At 31.2% G+C, this 20791-nt stretch overlaps 1 protein-coding gene across 1 annotated transcript; it reads right to left on the reverse strand.

Annotated features, from left to right (window-relative positions):
- Positions 1 to 3628: 3628 nt before the first annotated feature.
- On the reverse strand, positions 3629 to 16540 carry LOC142230962 (uncharacterized). The gene is made up of 2 exons (XM_075301580.1): positions 16518 to 16540; positions 3629 to 5903 (listed from the first exon to the last, which is right to left on the reverse strand). Exons 1-2 carry the CDS (start codon positions 16538 to 16540, stop codon positions 3629 to 3631), a joined length of 2298 nt encoding a protein of 765 aa, XP_075157695.1.
- Positions 16541 to 20791: the final 4251 nt, after the last annotated feature.

The raw sequence follows: 20791 nt of genomic DNA on the forward strand, positions 1-20791 counted from the left end.
AATTTCATGTATTTAATATTGTCCGTTTCATATTTATGAGAAGTTAGATTTTATTTTATTTAACGGCCGATGATATGGGCAACCAACAGATGGCACTGTATAAGCGATAGAGTAGAGCAATGATTAAATCAAATTGTAAGAGATTAAAGGATTTATTGCATATCATGTCCATCATTCGAATTTGTTGCTTAACAAAACTGAACCGCCAAATTGTGTTTGTCGGCCATTAGTAGTCAACTAAAATTTGTTTTGTATCTAAATTAGAGTAGGAATGGTCTCATCTACATTTGTTACAATTTAGTAGAAATCATTTTGACCATTATTTAACGAAAATTCGTTGGAGCTGATTGGAATATTTGGACAGTTATTGCAACCGTGTTTATTATCCGTTGGTGACCAGGGATCTCTTTATTAGTTTCCACATTTTAGAACTTTGCAACTAGTTTCGAAGATGTCCAGTGCAATTTAGCGGTAAGTCGAGCGGAGTGTACGGGGTAAGCAGATGTAACACACACTGCTTCCAGTTCCGATTAAGTCAAAATTGGGTAGGCCGCACTTCCATGATATTGTATCAAAAGTGTTAAATGACTTTGGCAGTGCTTTCTTTAATAATTGCAATTGTAAACAGTAAATGAAAAATAAATGATAAAAGAATCGAAGTCTACGTTTGGTAACAATGTCAGTAACTGAGTTGTTGAATCTAGTCAAACGGTCTAATAGAATTGATGGCCAAAATCGACCACCTTTTCAAATGGGATGGACATTTCATATAGATCCTTTTGTGCAGGGTAGCACCATCAATATAGTCGTCAAAAATCGTTTTTTCATTATTTCGATAAAGTAAAAAATTCCACCTTTTGATACTATTTGATACAATCGCCAACAATTATCAGAATATTGAGGTGCACTGTGTTGGATATCCGGATGGATACGCATGGGCTAATAAATTAAAGACAAGAAGGATAGAGTGCTGCCTTTGGAGTATAAATAATAGAATGAAATCACCTATAACTTGTTCCGAAGGCCAGTAATAATGAATATCTTTACGAATAGGAATATGCCTTAGGTCTTCTGTTTTACTTTGTGGATAAATATATAAACAAGTAAGGAAAGTCTAAGGAAAGTCCTGCGGGCCGGCTATTCCTGTTTACCTAGATTTTGATCGAAACGACTTGGGGAAAAATGCACACTTCTACAAAATATATACGATTTCGAGCTCGAAACCTTTGGACTGCCGAAGGAGAGTAAGATGGTGATCTGTGAGACCCATTGAAGGCAACGAGCATTTGTCTATGTAGGGCATATGACGAATTCAATGTGGGTCTTTGTGTCGTTCAAACAGTTGCTTGCCGTTAAATGTCCCCTTGTGGTTTGATATGTATATCACGCATGTTCAAAACGTTGGTATTGTCGAGCAAAGTTGCCAGTATTGGGAATTTTCCCCCAAATTGGGGATATTTTTTCGCGGAGGAGACGGAGAGTTGGGGACTTAGGGGTTTGGAGCGTCCTAAATTTGGGGAGTTTTGTGGGGATTTTCCCGAAATAGGTACATGTTATTTCTGCATTATTAGAAAAGAAGCGCAGATAATCGTCAAAATTAAAAAAGAACACATTGCTCCTCTTTATTCCACGGTATACAATAGGGTGCAAAATTAGCATTTGGACTGAAAACGGACACAGGATTTTATTTTGGGGGCCCAAGCGCTGATTTATAATTTTACTCTGTTAATACATTTTTCTAAAATTATGAAATCACTTCGTGAGGTCTCGGGCCTAATTGTTGCACCCTCATCAGTACTCATCACTGAGTTGGACAATATAATAACATAAATTTTATTACTTGAGTGACGACCGAATCTCATGTTCATTTCTCGAGCATATGGAAGAAGAAGACACCACCCTCATGGTTTTGTGTTTCGAAATGTTGATCTTATTGCAACCTGCAAGTTGGTATAACAAGCATTTTGTATTTTTATTTTCCAATTTTTAAATTAGTGCTGGTTTTCTACAGCAGAACTTGTAAAACATTTATTGGGGATTATTGTGAGGAATTTTATTTTAAATTGGGGATTTTTTGGGTCGAAAGCGTCTCACTTTGGAGATAAAATAAGACGCTTTCGAGCTATGCCAATTAATAGGTGGTTATTACTTTTTGAATTAATTTTTGTGAGGGACTTTAATAATTTTGAAAATTTTTTAAGTTTCGTCAAAATTTTATTTTATTTCATTTTGTTTTGTTATTGTTGGTTTATTCTTCAATCATTATTGTTGTTTTTGATTTCAGCTTAAAACCATGCATTGAATAAACTACAAGTGTAACAAAAATAGAGTAAAAGAATGTTTGTCAAATTTATTTGGGCAAAGCCCTATTAGACTGCAAGAAGAAAATGATTTTTGATTTTATTTCTATAGAAAATTTTGTCAAAATTTTATTTCTATAAAAATTTTGTCAACATTTTATTTCTACAGAATATTTTGAAGAACTATATTTCTATAGAAAATTTTGTCATAATTTTATTTCTATAAAAATTTTGACAACATTTTATTTCTACAGAAAATTTTGAAAAAGTATATTTCTATAGAAAATTTTGTCAAAAATTTATTTCTATAGAAAATTTTGTTAAAATTTCATTCCTATAGAAAATTTTGTCAATTTTTTTTTTCTATAGAAAATTTTGTCAACATTTTATTTCTATAGAAAATTTTGTCAAAATTTTATTTCTATAGAAAATTTTATTTCTATAGAAATTTTGTCAAAATTTTATTTCTATAGAAAATTTTATTTCTATAGAAATTTTGTCAAAATTTTATTTCTATAGAAAATTTTGTCAAAATTTTATTTCTATAGAAATTTTTTTAAAAATTTTATTTCTATGGACAATTTTGTCAACATTTTATTTCTATGAAAATTTTGTCAAAAGTATATTTCTATAGAAAATTTTGTCAAAATTTTATTTCTATAGAAAATTTTGTCGAAATTTTATTTCTATAGAAAATTTTGTCAAAATTTTATTTCTATAGAAAATTTTGTCAACTTTTTTTTCTTTAGAAAATTTTGTCAAAATTTTATTCTATAGAAAATTTTGTCAAAATTTTTTTTCTATAGAAAATGTTGTCAATTTTTTTTTTTCTATAGAAAATTTTGTCAAAATTTTATTTCTATAGAAAATATTGGCAAAATTTTATTTCAATAGAAAATATTGGCAAAATTTTATTTCAATAGAAAATATTGGCAAAATCTTGTCCAAATTTTATTTCTATAAAAATTTTGACAAAATTTTATTTCTACAGAAAATTTTGTCAAAAGTATATTTCTATAGAAAATTTTGTCAAAAGTATATTTCTATAGAAAATTTTGTCAAAATTTTATTTCTATAGAAAATTTTGTCGAAATTTTATTTCTATAGAAAATTTTGTCAAAATTTTATTTCTATAGAAAATTTTGTCAAATTTTTATTTCTATAGAAAATTTTGTCGAAATTTTATTTCTATAGAAAATTTTATTATTATTATTATTATTATTAGTTTATTTAAAATCATAATAAATTATGAAAATAAATACAAAAAAATGAAGGTACTAACAACTAAGGTTTTCGACCTAAATTTATGTTAACATATTGATATGTAATTAAATAAGATGCCATATATTACAATGTGTTAAAATTTTGTGAACATTTTGGATATTAACTGGTGTTGTTGTCTTTAGAAGATCAGGGAGGCATTGTGAGCCAAAAATTGTAAGTTGAGCTTCGATTATCTTGGTACAACTGAAAACGATGTGTTTAATGTCCACTTGCTGCAAGCCGCACGCAGGACATAATTCCGCAGGTTTACTATTGAAGATATGTTGGTGGGTTAGCGAGGTGTGGCCAAGTCGAAGACGTATGAATTTTTTAATCCATAATCTAGATACTGAATTAGGGAAAATTTGTGTAGTTTTATGTGTGTTAAATTGTTTGTAGTAGTGTTCGTAGTCATCCCATTCTAAGTTTTCTTGTTGCTTTAGGTATTCGTAGGCAAGTCTTTTCAAGTCATTCCGGTTGGGTACAATATATCGCAAGATAGGTGCATTTGAGGCAAATTTTGCTGCTTCGTCCGCTAATGTATTTCCAAAGATACCCGCGTGGCCCGGGATCCACATTATTTTAAATTTTGTATGGTATTTAATTAATATGTCCCTTATTTTTGATACTATGATACTGCGATTGTTAATGTTTTGAATTGCCTTGATCGCTGATTGCGAATCTGAACATAATATAAATTTTCCACGTACGTTTTTGTATTTGTTGAGTGTCCAATATATAGCGGCTGATTCGGCGGTGAAGATTGACGTATTTTCATCCAGGATAGCCATAAAATCTGTTTGAAGTTTATGGTTAATCACTGCACAAGCAGTTGTAGTTTGTGTTTTTGAGCCATCTGTGAACAATAAGTTCCATTTTTTATTTGTAAAGGAAGAAGAAATTTCTTTGAATAAGGAGCAGAATTCCACAAGAGGTGTGTGTTTTTTCCCCAAGTCGATAAGGTTTACAACGAAAACCTTTTTGTTTAAATTCCATGGTGGTTCAGTGGGGAAATAAGCTTTATGTGGTTTAGGATCTATGCCCAATTTTGTAGCTAGCTTCATGGCTAGAAATAAGGAGGATGGTCGTTTTAGGGTAGTTAAAGTTTGTATAGATGATATACGTTTAATAAGATGTGCTTCTGAGGGAAACTTGATTTGGGTGATTAAGTTAACTAAAAGTTTGTTGAAACGCTCTTTCAAAGTGCACATGCCAGATTCAGCAAGCAAGTTTATTATTGGGGTTGATCTTAAAGCTCCCAAAGCAATTCTAACTGCTGAGTGATACATTGGATTAATTTTATTTAATAACGATTTAGGAGCTTTGCCATAAATCGTTAAACCGTAATCTAACTTGGATACAATTAAACTTTGTACAGCATTTAGAAGAGCGTTTTGATGAGCATTGCTTTTGCTGGATGCCAGACATTTTATCAGATTTATTCTAGTTTGTAAAGATAGTTTAAGATGATCAATGTGGGAGGACCAGGAGAAGTTTTTGTTGAATATAACACCAAGGATTTTTAGTGAGTTAACTGTCTCAATTTCTGTATTTTGAATGACGAAGTTTGTGTGGAGACACATATGTTTTCTGCATATGTGTAAGCATTTTGTCTTCGAGAAAGATATTTTGCTTCCGGTCGAGCGGCACCAGTCATCAATGGATGTAAACAAATCATCAATTTCTTCTTGTAAGTCCACATTCACTTTATGTTTTATTACAATATAAAGGTCATCAGCGTATATAACGTGCTTAAAATACTTATGTGTAGAAATGATTCTATTTAACCTTTCCGTGGCAATTTGGAAAAGAACGACAGATAGCGGAGATCCTTGTGGAATGCCGTTGTGAAGTGGCATGATGGAGGAATATGTGTTGTTTACCCTTACTCTAATTTTCCGGTTGGTTAAGAAGGCAAAGACATAATTGACAATTTTATTCCCCAGTTTCCATTCGAGTAGTTGTTCGATGATAGTATGAACTCCAATGCGGTCGAAGGCTTTCTCAAAATCGATTGATAAGATCGATAGGTGACCCCTATGCGAGATCGTAGAGGCAGTTAGGTGATCGATATACGTCAGTGCGTCAAGAGTACCTTTTTTTGGCTTGAAAGCCACTTGCTGGCTACTTAAAAACTTATGCTTCAAGAGGAACCAAGAGATACGAGATGCGACAATTTTCTCCAGAAGTTTTGACGTACAAGGAATTAAAGAAATAGGGCGATATCCATTAATAACAGATTTATCTTTATTTGGTTTATTAATTGGAATTATAGTAGAGATTTTCCATTGTTGAGGTATAATTCCAGTGGAGAAAATAGTATTGTAAATTTGTAGTAAGCTGCATAAAGAATTTGTAGGTAAGTTCACAAATTTCTAGAGAAATAAAATTTTCTCTAGAAATTTTTGTCAAAATTTTATTTCTATAGAAAATTTTGTCAAAATTTTATTTATGTAGAAAATTTTATTTCTATAGACAATTTTGTTAAAATTTTATTTCTATAGAAAATTTTTTCAAAATTTTATTTCTATAGAAAATTTTCTCAAAATTTTGTTTTTTAGAAAATTTTTTCAAGATTTTATTTCTATAGAAAATTTTTTCAAAATTTTATTTCTATAGAAAATTTTGTTTCTATAGAAACAAAATTTTATTTATTTCTATAGAAAATTTTCACAAATTTTTTTTCTATAGGAAATTTTATCAAAATTTTGTTAAAATTTTATTTCTATAGAAAATTTTGTCAAAATTTTATTTCTATAGAAAATTTTGGTAAAATTTTATTTCTATAGAAAATTTTCTCAAAATTTTGTTTAAAAAAAAAATTCAAGATTTTATTTCTATAGAAAAATTTTGTCAAAATTTTATTGCTATAGAAAATTTTGTCAAAATTTTATTTCTCTAGAAAATTTTGTCAAAATTATATATCTTTAGAGAATTTTTCAAAATTTTATCAAAATTTTATTTCTATAGAAAATTTTGTCAAAATGTTAATTCTATAGAAAATTTTGTCAAAATTTTATTTCTATATAAAATTTTGTCAAAATTTTATTTCTATAGGAAATTTTGTCAAAATTTTATTTCTATAGGAAATTTTGTCAAAATTTTATTTTTATAGAAAATTTTGTCAAAATTTTAGTTCTATAGAAAATTTTGTCAAAATTTTATTTCTATAGAAAATTTATGAAAATTTTATTTCTATAGAAAATTTTGTCAAAATGTTAATTCTATAGAAAATTTTCTCAAAATTTTATTTCTATAGAAAATTTTGTCGCAATTTTATTTCTATAGAAAATTTTGTCAAAATTTTATTTCTATAGAAAACTTTGTCAAAATTTTATTTCTATAGAAATTTTTTTCAAAATTTTATTTCTATGGACAATTTTGTCAACATTTTATTTCTATGAAAATTTTGTCAAAAGTATATTTCTATAGAAAATTTTGTCAAAATTTTATTTCTATAGAAAATTTTGTCGAAATTTTATTTCTAATGAAAATTTTGTCAAAATTTTATTTCTATAGAAAATTTTGTCAACTTTTTTTTCTTTAGAAAATTTTGTCAAAATTTTATTCTATAGAAAATTTTGTCAAAATTTTTTTTCTATAGAAAATTTTGTCAAAATTTTATTTCTATAGAAAATATTGGCAAAATTTTATTTCAATAGAAAATATTGGCAAAATCTTGTCAAAATTTTATTTCTATAGAAAGTTTTGTCAAAATTTAATTTCTATAGAAGATTTTGCCAAAATTTTATTTCTATAGAACATTTTGTAAATTTTTTTTCTATAGAAAATTTTGACAAAATTTTATTTCCATAGAAAATATTGGCAACATTTTATTTCTATACAAAATTTTGACAAATTTTTATTTCTATAGAAAATTTTGTCAAAATTTTATTTCTATAGAAAATTTTGTCAAAAGTATATTTCTATGGAAAATTTTGTCAAAATTTTATTTCTATAAAAATTTTGACAAAATTTTATTTCTACAGAAAATTTTGTCAAAAGTATATTTCTATAGAAAATTTTGTCAAAAGTATATTTCTATAGAAAATTTTGTCAAAATTTTATTTCTATAAAAAATTTTGTCGAAATTTTTTTTCTATAGAAAATTTTGTCAAAATTTTATTTCTATAGAAAATTTTGTCAAATTTTTATTTCTATAGAAAATTTTGTCGAAATTTTATATCTATAGAAAATTTTGTCGCAATTTTATTTCTATAGAAAATTTTGTCGAAATTTTATTTCTATAGAAAATTTTGTCGAAATTTTATTTCTATAGAAAATTTTGTCATTTCTATAGAAAATTATTCCGAAATAAATTTGAAACAAACATATCTCTTTTCCTATGCCACTGTCAAATCATCGATTTGAATTCACATGGCTGGGTTTATTTTGAGCGTGCCTCCTCTTCTTTTTCCATTTGTTTTGTTTTGTTATTGTTGGTTTTGTTCTTTAAGCATTGTTGTTGTTTTTTATTGCAGCTTAAAACCATACATTGACTAAACTACAAGTGTAGCTTAACCAACAGAGGAAAAGAATGTTTGTCAAATTTATTTGGGCAAAGCCCTATAGACTGCAAGATGGTTGGATGGACGCACGTTTCGGAATTACCACATTCCTCATCAGCATCCTCTACTACGAAATTTTATTTCTATAGAAAATTTTGTCAAAATTTTATTTCTATAGAAAATTTTGTCAAATTTTTATTTCTATAGAAAATTTTGTCGAAATTTTATTTCTATAGAAAATTTTGTCGAAATTTTATTTCTATAGAAAATTTTGTCAAAATTTTATGTCTATAGAAAATTTTGTCAAAATTTTATTTCTATAGAAAATGTTGTCAAAATTTTATTTCTATAGAAAATTTTGTCAAAATTTTATTTCTATAGAAAATTTTGTCAAAAGTATATTTCTATAGAAAATTTTGTCAAAAGTATATTTCTATAGAAAATTTTGTCAAAATTTTATTTCTATAGAAAATTTTGTCGAAATTTTATTTCTATAGAAAATTTTGTCAAAATTTTATATCTATAGAAAATTTTGTCAATTTTTTTTCTATAGAAAATTTTGTTAAAATTTCATTTTTACAGAAAATGTTGTTAACATTTCATTTCTATAGAAAATGTCAAATTTTTTTTCTACAGAAAATTTTGTCAAAATTTTATTTCTATAGAAAATTTTGTCGAAATTTTATTTTTATAGAAAATTTTGTCAAAATTTTGTTTCTGTAGAAAATTTTGTCAACATTTTATGTCTATAGAAATTTTTGTCGAAATTTTATTTCTATAGAAAATTTTGTCTAAATTTTATTTCTATAGAAAATTTTGTTAAAATTTTATTTTTATAGAAAATTTTGTCAAAATTTTATTTCTATAGAAAATTTTTTCAAAAGTATATTTCTATAGAAATTTTTGTCAAAAGTATATTTCTATAGAAAAGTTTGTCAACATTTTATTTCTATAGAAAATTTTGTAAACATTTTATTTCTATAGAAAATTTTGTCAAAATTTTATTTCTATTGAAATTTTGTCAAAATTTTATTTCTATAGAAATTTTGTCAAAATTTTATTACTATAGAAAATTTTGTCAAAATTTTACTTCTATAGAAAATTTTGTCAAAATTTTATTTCTATAGAAATTTTTGTCAAAATTTCAAGTGTAGTTCACTTTGGGTTGAGTGAATTACCCGAATTTATTCTGATAATTGGTTGATAGTTTTGCTGCAAGTAGAGGATGCTGATGAGGAATGTGGTAATTCCGAAACAGCTGTACATCCAACCATCTTGCAGTCGATAGGGCTTTGCCCAAATAAATTTGACAAGCATACTTTTCCTCTGTTGGTTAAGCTACACTTGTAGTTTAGTCAATGCATGGCTTTAAGCTGAGATCAAAAAAACAACAATAAAATTTTATTTCTATAGAAAATTTTGTCAAAATTTTATTTCTATAGAAAATTTTGTCAAAAGTATATTTCTATAGAAAATGTTGTCAAAATTTTATTTATATAAAAATTTTGTCAACATTTTATTTCTATAGAAAATTTTGTCAAAAGTATATTTCTATAGAAAATGTCAAAATTTTATTTATATAAAAATTTTGTCAAAATTTTATTTCTATAGAAAATTTTGTCAAAAGTATATTTCTATAGAAAATGTTGTCAAAATTTTATTTATATAAAAATTTTGTCAACATTTTATTTCTATAGAAAATTTTGTTAAAATTTCATTTCTAGAGAAAATTTTGTCAAAATCTTATTTCTTTAGAAAATTTTGTCAAAATTTTATTTCTATAGAAAATTTTGTCAAAATTTTATTTTACACTAATAGAAAAAGTTTCGCCATATTAACGAAATGTGTCATTAAAAGTGAGCCAATGAAACAAATTCGTTAACCCTTTCACTACCGATGTCCACTTAGAAGGACATTCGAAAAAGACACCAAATTCTGTTTTCCCACTTAGTTTCGATTTATTCCTCGATGTTATTTTAAAGTAGAGGCTTTAATCTAAATAAGCTATAAATATTGTCCATATTGGTGAGGTCTAAAATACATTTTTATAGACGTCTTTAACAATAAACGAAAAATACGAAAATTTGAAACAATTTTTCTACTGTATGTTTCTAGTAAATGGACATTTATACAAAAACTACACACAAAGAAAATTTCATTGAAATTGAGCCAACGAACATTTTTCATTGATACAACGAAACATTTTCATTAAGACAATGAAAATGTTCGTTAATAGTACGAAACGTTTCGTTGACTAACAAAAGATTCGTTATAATAACGAAAATTTTCGTTATATCAATGAATTTGTTTCATTGGCTCAATTTTAATGACACATTTCATTAATATAACGAAACTTTTTCTACCAGTGTATAGCTGATACTTTTTCGGGTCCTCTTTTCTATTTTTTCTCACATTTGAAAGATATTATAGACCAAACAGCGCTTATTTTCCTAGGGCCATTTGGTCACAATTCATGATCAAGTTTTCAGAACAAGCTCATATAGCTCTTGAAGTAATTGAGGTAGGTTTTCAAAATGACAATTTTTGTTGTACATGTTGTTAGTACAAGTAAAAACAGAAGAAAAATAAAAAATTTTTAACATTAGATTTATTTCGGTAGTGAAAGGGTTAATAAAACGAAATTTTTCGTTATTATGACGAATTTTCTGTTAAGCAACGTAACGTTTCGTACTATTTACCAATATTTTCATTGTATTAATGAAAATGTTTCGTCATATTAATGAAAAATTTTCGTTGGCTCAATTTTAATGAAATTTTCTTTGTCTGTATAGTTAAGTGATTCGACTTTCTTAACAAGAAAGAAAATTTAGTTTGACTAAGGTCATTATGGTTTTAATAATTCAGAAAAATTCTTTAAAATTATGAAATCGTCATTAAATGTTTGGACTGTTTGTATCTTCACTACAAAGAAAAGAAGCGTTCAAATATACACACTTTATTTCAAAATCGTTTTTTACTTGACACACCGCTTAAATTCTATTTGAAGTCGATCATGAATTTGCAACTTTAAGTTGTCATTAACACGATTTTAAAGGTCTATGGGAGCACATGAAGGAAAAAGTTGAAAAACGAATAAATTAAAATTTGTTTCCGAGAATCAAGTAAACCTCAAAAATGGGTTGTTAAAAGTATTCATACTTCAATTCTCCGCTTCTTCAATGCCAAAATTATTAGTGTAAGGAAAAAATCTTTGGAACCAGGCGTGCTTTTTTTCAATGCATATGAAGGGTATATAAAATTCAGCCTGACTGAATTTTCTCATTTTTATATTTGAAACTTGGTATGTGACTATTAGAAACATTAATTAAAATTAAAGTTGGAGCTCAACAGTATTTACTGTTCTCTGAAAAAAACTTACCTAACGTGTGGAACATATAATGATCAGAGATGATCTGTATCAAACTTTTTAAGGTTTGCGACTGTCGCAAAGTTGTAAACGTCACATACACGTCGTAAATGTAGAAAAAGTATCAAACGTCGCAAACTCAAAATACTTCAGTCCCTTCAGTTAGTCAGCGAATGATATCCAAGATTATGGTATATGCGAAAAGTTTCAATTCTCAGGAATGTTCATAAAATTATGAACGTGTTTAAAAAACTTGAGAATAGAGTTATTTCAATTGGAAACTCCAAGCCAAAATTATTATGAACTACTCGAACGTGACGGTCGGTACTTGCTCATAGTTAACCTTTCTCAAATTTCTGCAGAAACTGGGAGGAAGGAAAACTGCTTATGTCTTGCATAAGTGAATTGCTGTTTAGAGAGAATTTTATAAAATCGCTTTTTGGCTTAGTAGAGTCAATTTCCATACTAATTCTTTTCAAAATTATAGCTAGTTATTCGTTGGTGCAACTAAAGCTGGATGGACATTATGGATCACGAAAACTACGAATAGTTTGAAGTTGCGAATGAGAGATGTATATCTTGTAGAGTTTTTAATAAATACAATATAAAACATTTTTGGATACCTTTTATCGGGGAGCCTAACTAAATTAAATTAAAAAAATAATTAAAAAATATTCACAATATCTTTAATTCAAAATTAGGTTTTCTACAATAGGTTTACGACTTTTGCGACATACGTTTTATACCGTCGTAAACGTATGTCGCAAAAGTCACAGTTTGCGACAGGCTAACCCTGATAATGATATAATGGCTAATCTATCATCACTTATTTTATTTAAGGTATTACGGAAAGATAAAAATGTTGGCCAAAACAGCTGTTTCGGTTTTCCACAACTTCATCAGGTTTTAGAAAATATTGGTAGAGCCCCAGCAAAAAATGTCGAAGTTCTTCTAAAGGCACAACATTAAAAGCACTTCGAAAAATGTTCACCCAAAGATGCTCTTCATTTTAACTTCACAGGAAGTTCGTTTTAATTCAATTTTTTTACAATTCGCTTTTTTATACCTACCACCATAGAATGGTGATGGGGGTATAATACATTTGTCATTCCGTGTGTAACACATCGAAATATCGACTATATAAAGTATATATATTCTTGATCAGGGAGAAATTTTAAGACGATATAAGCATGTCCGTCTGTCTGTTGTAATCACGCTACAGCCTTCAATTATTGCGCTATCGCCCTGAAATTTGGCACAGATTCGTTTTTTGTTTGCAGACAGGTCAAGTTCGAAGATGGGCTATATCGGTCCAAGCTTTGATATAGTCCCCATATAAACCGACCTCCCAATTTGGCGTCTTGAGCTTATAAAAACCGTAGTTTTTATCCAATTTGCCTTAAATTGGAAATCTAGAGGTATTTTAGGACCATTAAAAGGTGTGCTTAAAATGGTGTCTATCGGTCCATGTTTTGGTATAGCCCCCATATAGACCGATCTTCCGACCATAAAGAGGACCATAAAGAGGTGTGTCGAAAATGGTCCGTATCGGTCCATTTTTTTTTGTATAGCGCCATATAGATTGATCTCCCGATTTTGCTTCTTGGGCGTCTAGAAACTTTATTTACAATTCGATTTGCCTGAAATTGGAAATCTGGAGGTATTTTGGGACCATAAAGAGGTGTGTCGAAAATGGTCTGTATCGGTCCATGTTTTTGGTTTTGGGAGATCGGTCTATATGGGGGCTATAGACCGATCTCCCGATTTTACTTCTGTTGAAATCACGCTAACTTCCGAACGAAACAAGCTATAGAGTTGAAACAAGTAATTGTTATTGATGGTCGGATGGTATTGCGAATGGGCCATGTCGGTTCACTTTTACGTATAGCCCCCATATTAACGGACCCCCAGTTTTGGCAGCCTCTAAGAGTAGCATATTTCATCCGATCTGACTGATATTTGGTATATGGTGTAAGTATATGGTCTCTAATAACCATGCAAAAATTGGTCCATATTGGTCCATAATTACATATAGCCCCCATATAAACCGATCCTCAGATTTGACCTCCGGAGTCTCTTAGAGGAGCAAAATTCATCCGATCTGGTTGAAATTTGGTATGTGGTGTTAATATATGGTTCTAACAACCGTGCAAAAATTGGTCCATAACTATATATATCCCCCATATAAACCGATCCTCAGATTTGACCTCCGGAGCCTCTTAGAGGAGCACAATTCATACGATCCGGTTGAAATTTGGTGCGTGGTGTTATAATGTGGTCTCCAACAAACACGCAAGAATTGGTCCATATCGGTCCATAATTATATATAGCCCCCATATAAACCGCTCCCCAGATTTGATCTCCGGAGCTTCTTGGAGGAGCAAAATTCATCCTCTTGGAGGAGCAAAATTCATCCGATCCGGTTGAAATTTGCAACGTGGTGTTAGTATAAGGCCGCTAATAACCATGCCAAAATTGGTCCATATCGGTCTATAGTTATATATAGGCGATCCCCAATCACACAAAAATTGGTCCATATCGGTTCATAATCATGGTTGCCACTCGAGCCAAAAATAATCTACCAAAAGTTTATTTTTATAGAAAACATTGTCAAAATTTTATTTCTATAGAAAATTTTGTCAAAATTTTATTTTTATAGATAACATTGTCAATATATTATTTCTATAGGAAATTTTGTCAAAATTTTATTTCTATAGAAAATTTTGTCAAAATTTTATTTCTATAGAAAATTTTGTCAAAATTTTATTTCGTTATTGTTGTTTTTTTGTTTTTTGATCTCAGCTTAAAGCCATGCATTGACTAAACTACAAGAGTAGCTTAACCAACAGAGGAAAAGTATGCTTGTCAAATTTATTTGGGCAAAGCCCTATAGACTGCAAGATGGTTGGATGTACAGCTGTTTCGGAATTACCACATTCCTCATCAGCATCCTCTACTTGCAGCAAAACTATCAACCAATTATCAGAATAAATTCGGGTAATTCACTCAACCCAACGTGAACTACACTTGAACCTCCCGAAAAAGGGTTTGATAGTCGGCTACTGCCTAAACAAATTTGCCAGCATATCTCTTTTCCTTTGCCAAACTCAAATCATCGATTTGTATGTATTTGGCTGGGTTTGTTTTTGAGCGTGCTTCCTCTATCTTCATTCGTTTTGTTTGTTATTGTTGGCTTCTCTTCAATCGTTATTGTTGTTTTTTTGTTTTTTGATCTCAGCTTAAAGCCATGCATTGACTAAACTACAAGAGTAGCTTAACCAACAGAGGAAAAGTATGCTTGTCAAATTTATTTGGGCAAAGCCCAACCACATCCAACCATCTTGCAGTCTATAGGGCTTTGCCCAAATAAATTTGACAAGCATACTTTTCCTCTGTTGGTTAAGCTACTCTTGTAGTTTAGTCAATGCATGGCTTTAAGCTGAGATCAAAAAACAAAAAAACAACAATAACGATTGAAGAGAAGCCAACAATAACAAACAAAACGAATTTTATTTCTATAGAAAATTTTGTCAAAATTTCATTTCTATAGAAAATTTTGTCAAAATTTCATTTCTATAGAAAATTTTGTCAGAATTTTATTTCTATAGAATTTTTTTTCCAAATTTTATTTCTATGGAAAATTTTTTCCAAATTTTACTTCTATAGAAAATGTTGTCAAAATTTTGTTTTGTCAAAATTTTATTTCTATAGAAACTTTTTTTTTATTTTTTTTTATTTTTTATTTCTATAGAAACTTGATTATATATATATTTAATCGGCCTTTTCAGTTTAATATATACCACGTATGGACTATGTGGTATATAAAGGGTGATTCTTTTGAGGTTAGGATTTTCATGCATTAGTATTTGACAGATCACGTGGGATTTCAGACATGGTGTCAAAGAGAAAGATGCTCAGTATGCTTTGACATTTCATCATGAATAGACCTACTAACGAGCAACGCTTGCAAATCATTGAATTTTATTACCAAAATCAGTGGCAGAAAATCCGCTTTTTTATCGACAAATTTTGTTCAGCGATGAGGCTCATTTCTGGTTGAATGGCTACGTAAATAAGCAAAATTGCCGCATTTGGAGTGAAGAGCAACCAGAAGCCGTTCAAGAACTGCCCATGCATCCCGAAAAATGCACTGTTTGGTGTGGTTTGTACGCTGGTGGAATCATTGGACCGTATTTTTTCAAAGATGCTGTTGGACGCAACGTTACGGTGAATGGCGATCGCTATCGTTCGATGCTAACAAACTTTTTGTTGCCAAAAATGGAAGAACTGAACTTGGTTGACATGTGGTTTCAACAAGATGGCGCTACATGCCACACAGCTCGCGATTCTATGGCCATTTTGAGGGAAAACTTCGGAGAACAATTCATCTCAAGAAATGGACCGGTAAGTTGGCCACCAAGATCATGCGATTTGACGCCTTTAGACTATTTTTTGTGGGGCTACGTCAAGTCTAAAGTCTACAGAAATAAGCCAGCAACTATTCCAGCTTTGGAAGACAACATTTCCGAAGAAATTCGGGCTATTCCGGCCGAAATGCTCGAAAAAGTTGCCCAAAATTGGACTTTCCGAATGGACCACCTAAGACGCAGCCGCGGTCAACATTTAAATGAAATTATCTTCAAAAAGTAAATGTCATGGACCAATCTAACGTTTCAAATAAAGAACCGATGAGATTTTGCAAATTTTATGCGTTTTTTTTTTTAAAAAAAAGTTATCAAGCTCTTAACAAATCACCCTTTATTACGGTGTTAGGAAGTTTTAAGATACCTTGCCATCGGCAAGTGTTACCGCAACCCAAGTAATTCGATTGTGGATGACAGTCTTCAGTAGAAGTTTCTACGCAATCCATGGTGGAGGGTACATAAGCTTCGGCCTGGCCGAACTTACGGCCGTATATACTTGTTAATTTTGAACTTATATTAACATATCTTGTAGAGCTTTTCTCTTCAATCTTGTGAAGGTTTCGGGATTTGACATAAGGTTTGATGCTAATGGATTTGGAGGGCTATCAATTCTGGATTTATATCTTGTTATTTGGAATATCACCTCCTCCTTTACCGTCTTGATGTTAAGTTTCTCATGGAGACGTTTGTTTGTTATGTAAGTTGGGGCGTTCCGAATAATTTTATGATTACCTTATCGAAGTGTCTGAAAACATGAGCATTATTAAAATCGAGAGTGTTATTAAACTCTTAACATCTCAGGTGTCACTAAAATTGTAATTGAATTTAACTCTTAAGCGTTTTATGTTGGTGAGGAGGAATATTTTCGTGAGTGTAATTCGTTACTAACGCACACTCACGAAGATATTATTTTCGTGACTCACGCTGACGCACGACATTTTGATTTGTTAATTACGCTCACGCACACTCACGCTGTTGTCATGAGCGTTACTCACGACTCACGCACGAATCACGAAAATTTTCGTGAGTCACGACAATTTCGTGTCACATGCACACCTCTAATGTCCATACTGGTCTTATGATACATTTATAGATTAAACGTTTGTTCTCAAGGGAGAGTTTTGAACGACGGCGGATAAGGAACCTCAGCTTATTTTGTTTGTATGTTTAAAGCTTTCCGTTTTGTTTGAATATGCTTGTTCCATTTCAGCTTCCTATCTAGATAGATTCCTAGATATTTAATATCATCATGCTGTGGTATTTGGGGTTGGTTCATAAGAGCTTCGTTTGCTTTTATACGCCACTCTTTCAACCAAGTGGAGAGCTTATTTAGATGTCTTTGCAACATGGCGCTAGCGGCTTTGGACAAAGTACTGAACCTTGTGGGACCCCAACATTAATATCTTCGATTTGGCTAATTTCTCCCTCCTTTTTTACATAAACGTATCTATCTTGTATGTAAGATTTCAAGAAAAAGTAATAATTGATTGGCAAAAGCATTTTGAGTTTGTAAAGGAGGCCTTCATGCCATACTTTATCAAAAGCTTGTGATATATCAAGAAACGCAGCCGCGCAAAACTGCTTGTTTTCAAATGATTTGTTCATAGTCTCAACTAAGCGGAAAGAGGAAAATGGTGTCTATCGGTCCATGTTTTGGTATAGCCCCCATATAGACCGATCTCCCGATTTTACTTCTAGAAACTGTATTACAATCCGATTTGCCTGAAATTAGAAATCTGGGGGTATTTTGGGACCATAAAAAGGTGTGTCGAAAATGCTCCGTATCGGTCAATGTTTTGGTATAGCCCCCATATAGACCGATCTCCCGAGTTTACTTCTTGGGCGTCTAGAAACTGTATTTACAATCCGATTTGCCTGAAATTGGAAATCTGAAGGTATTTTGGGACCATAATTAGGTGTGTCGAAAATGGTCCGTATCGGTCCATTTTTTTGTATAGCGCCATATAGATTGATCTCCCGATTTTGCTTTTTGGGCGTCCAGAAACTGTATTTACAATCCGATTTACCCAAAATTGGAAATCTGGGGGTATTTTAGGACCATAAAGAGGTGTGTCCGTATCCGTCCATGTTGTGGTATATCCCCCATAACAGGTTGGCTGATAGATCCCCGGTCTAACAAAGAACAACACATTTTTTTTGTCAAAATTCGATTTTATTATTCAACATAGTTCCCTTCAAGAGCGATTTTGCCTCAAAATAGGCCTCAGTTTCGGCGATCACCTCTTCATTGCAGCCAAATTTTTTCCCTGCGAGCATCCTTTTGAGGTCTGAGAACATGAAAAAGTCGCTGGGGGCCAGATCTGGAGAATACGGTCGGTGGGGAAGCAATTCGAAGCCCAATTCATGAATTTTTGCCATCGTTCTCAATGACTTGTGTCACGGTGCATTGTCTTGGTGGAACAACACTTTTTTCTTCTTCATATGGGACCGTTTTGCCGCGATTTCGACCTTCAAACGCTCTAATAACGCCATATAATAGTCACTGTTGATGGTTTTTCCCTTCTCAAGATAATCGATAAAAATTATTCCATGCGCATCCCAAAAAACAGAGGCCATTACTTTGCCAGCGGACTGTTGAGTCTTTCCACGCTTCGGAGACGGTTCACCGGTCGCTGTCCACTCAGCCGACTGTCGATTGGACTCAGGAGTGTAGTGATGGAGCCATGTTTCATCCATTGTCACATATCGACGGAAAAACTCGGGTGTATTAGCATAGATTGATCTCCCGATTTTACTTCTTGGGCTTCTAGAATTCGTAGTTTTTACCCAATTTGTCTGAAATTGGAATTCTAGAGGTATAGGTCCATGGTTTGGTATAGCCTCCATATAAACCTACCTCCCGAATTTCTTTGGCTGCTAGAATCTGTAGTTTTTATCCACTTTGCCTGAAAGTGGAAACCTAGAGGTATTTTAGGACCAAAGCCGAATATGGTGTGTATCGAGCCATGTTTTGGTGTAGCGCCCATGTAGACCGATCTCCCGATTTACCTCATTGCGCTTCTAGAAACCGTAGTTTTCATCCGATTTGTCCGAAAATGTAAATATACTGGTATCTTAGACCCTCAAAAATCTGCATCGCATATATTTTTACTGGTCCATTTGGTAAAGCATCGATATAGACCGATTTCACTTCTTGAGGGCACTGAAACTGAACTGAAAGTAAAAGTTTCAAATTTTACTCCTACACTGGTAGAAAAAGTTTCGTTAATACGATGAATTTCTACGTTGTATTAACGAAATTCTTCATTAGAAGTCAGCCAACGTAGCATTTCGTTATAACAACGTAATTTTACGTTAAATTTACGAAACCTTTTATGGAATACATTTCGTAGTATTAACGAATAATTACGTTGTTATTACGTAGCCTTTTCGTTGTATTAACGAATATTATTCGTTGTATGAATGAAATTTATTCATTGTATGGATGCAGCTTATACGTTGTAAAGGGTGATTTGTTAAGAGCTTGATAACTTTTTTTTAAAAAAAAAAACGCATAAAATTTGCAAAATCTCATCGGTTCTTTATTTGAAACGTTAGATTGGTCCATGACATTTACTTTTTGAAGATAATTTCATTTAAATGTTGACCGCGGCTGCGTCTTAGGTGGTCCATTCGGAAAGTCCAATTTTGGGCAACTTTTTCGAGCATTTCGGCCGGAATAGCCCGAATTTCTTCGGAAATGTTGTCTTCCAAAGCTGGAATAGTTGCTGGCTTATTTCTGTAGACTTTAGACTTGACGTAGCCCCACAAAAAATAGTCTAAAGGCGTCAAATCGCATGATCTTGGTGGCCAACTTACCGGTCCATTTCTTGAGATGAATTGTTCTCCGAAGTTTTCCCTCAAAATGGCCATAGAATCGCGAGCTGTGTGGCATGTAGCGCCATCTTGTTGAAACCACATGTCAACCAAGTTCAGTTCTTCCATTTTTGGCAACAAAAAGTTTGTTAGCATCGAACGATAGCGATCGCCATTCACCGTAACGTTGCGTCCAACAGCATCTTTGAAAAAATACGGTCCAATGATTCCACCAGCGTACAAACCACACCAAACAGTGCATTTTTCGGGATGCATGGGCAGTTCTTGAACGGCTTCTGGTTGCTCTTCACTCCAAATGCGGCAATTTTGCTTATTTACGTAGCCATTCAACCAGAAATGAGCCTCATCGCTGAACAAAATTTGTCGATAAAAAAGCGGATTTTCTGCCAACTTTTCTAGGGCCCATTCACTGAAAATTCGACGTTGTGGCTCGTTAGTAAGTCTATTCATGATGAAATGTCAAAGCATACTGAGCATCTTTCTCTTTGACACCATGTCTGAAATCCCACGTGATCTGTCAAATACTAATGCATGAAAATCCTAACCTCAAAAGAATCACCCTTTATGAATGAAAATCTTTCATTGTATGAATGAAAGGCGAACGTTGTATAAATGAACACAAACGTTATATTAATGAAACCCAACCAAGTATTGCATTTGAGTGTAGTTATTGGTAGTGTATTATTTTTGTTAATATCTTTGAAATATGATTTATATATAGTAGGAAATAATATTTATTGATAAATTAAGTAATTTAATAATCATATATTGACTTTCACACACAAAGAAAATTTCATTAAAATTGAGCCAATGAAATTTTTTCATTGATACAACGAAACATTTTCATTAAGACAATGAAAATATTCGTTAATAGTACGAAACGTTTCGTTGACTAACAGAAAAATCGTTATAATAACGAAAAATTTCGTTATATCAATGATTTTGTTTCATTGGCTCAATTTTAATGTCACATTTCATTAATATAACGAAACTTTTTCTACCAGTGCACTTAAGAAGAAAAACCTCTTATTTCTAAGACCAAAAAATGATAATCGTATCGCCGTGTCCATTTATCCAACCAAGGTTCATTGC

The sequence above is a fragment of the Haematobia irritans genome, chromosome 3 (genome assembly GCF_050003625.1).
Source record: "Haematobia irritans isolate KBUSLIRL chromosome 3, ASM5000362v1, whole genome shotgun sequence".
Taxonomy (NCBI): Eukaryota; Metazoa; Arthropoda; class Insecta; order Diptera; family Muscidae; genus Haematobia; species Haematobia irritans.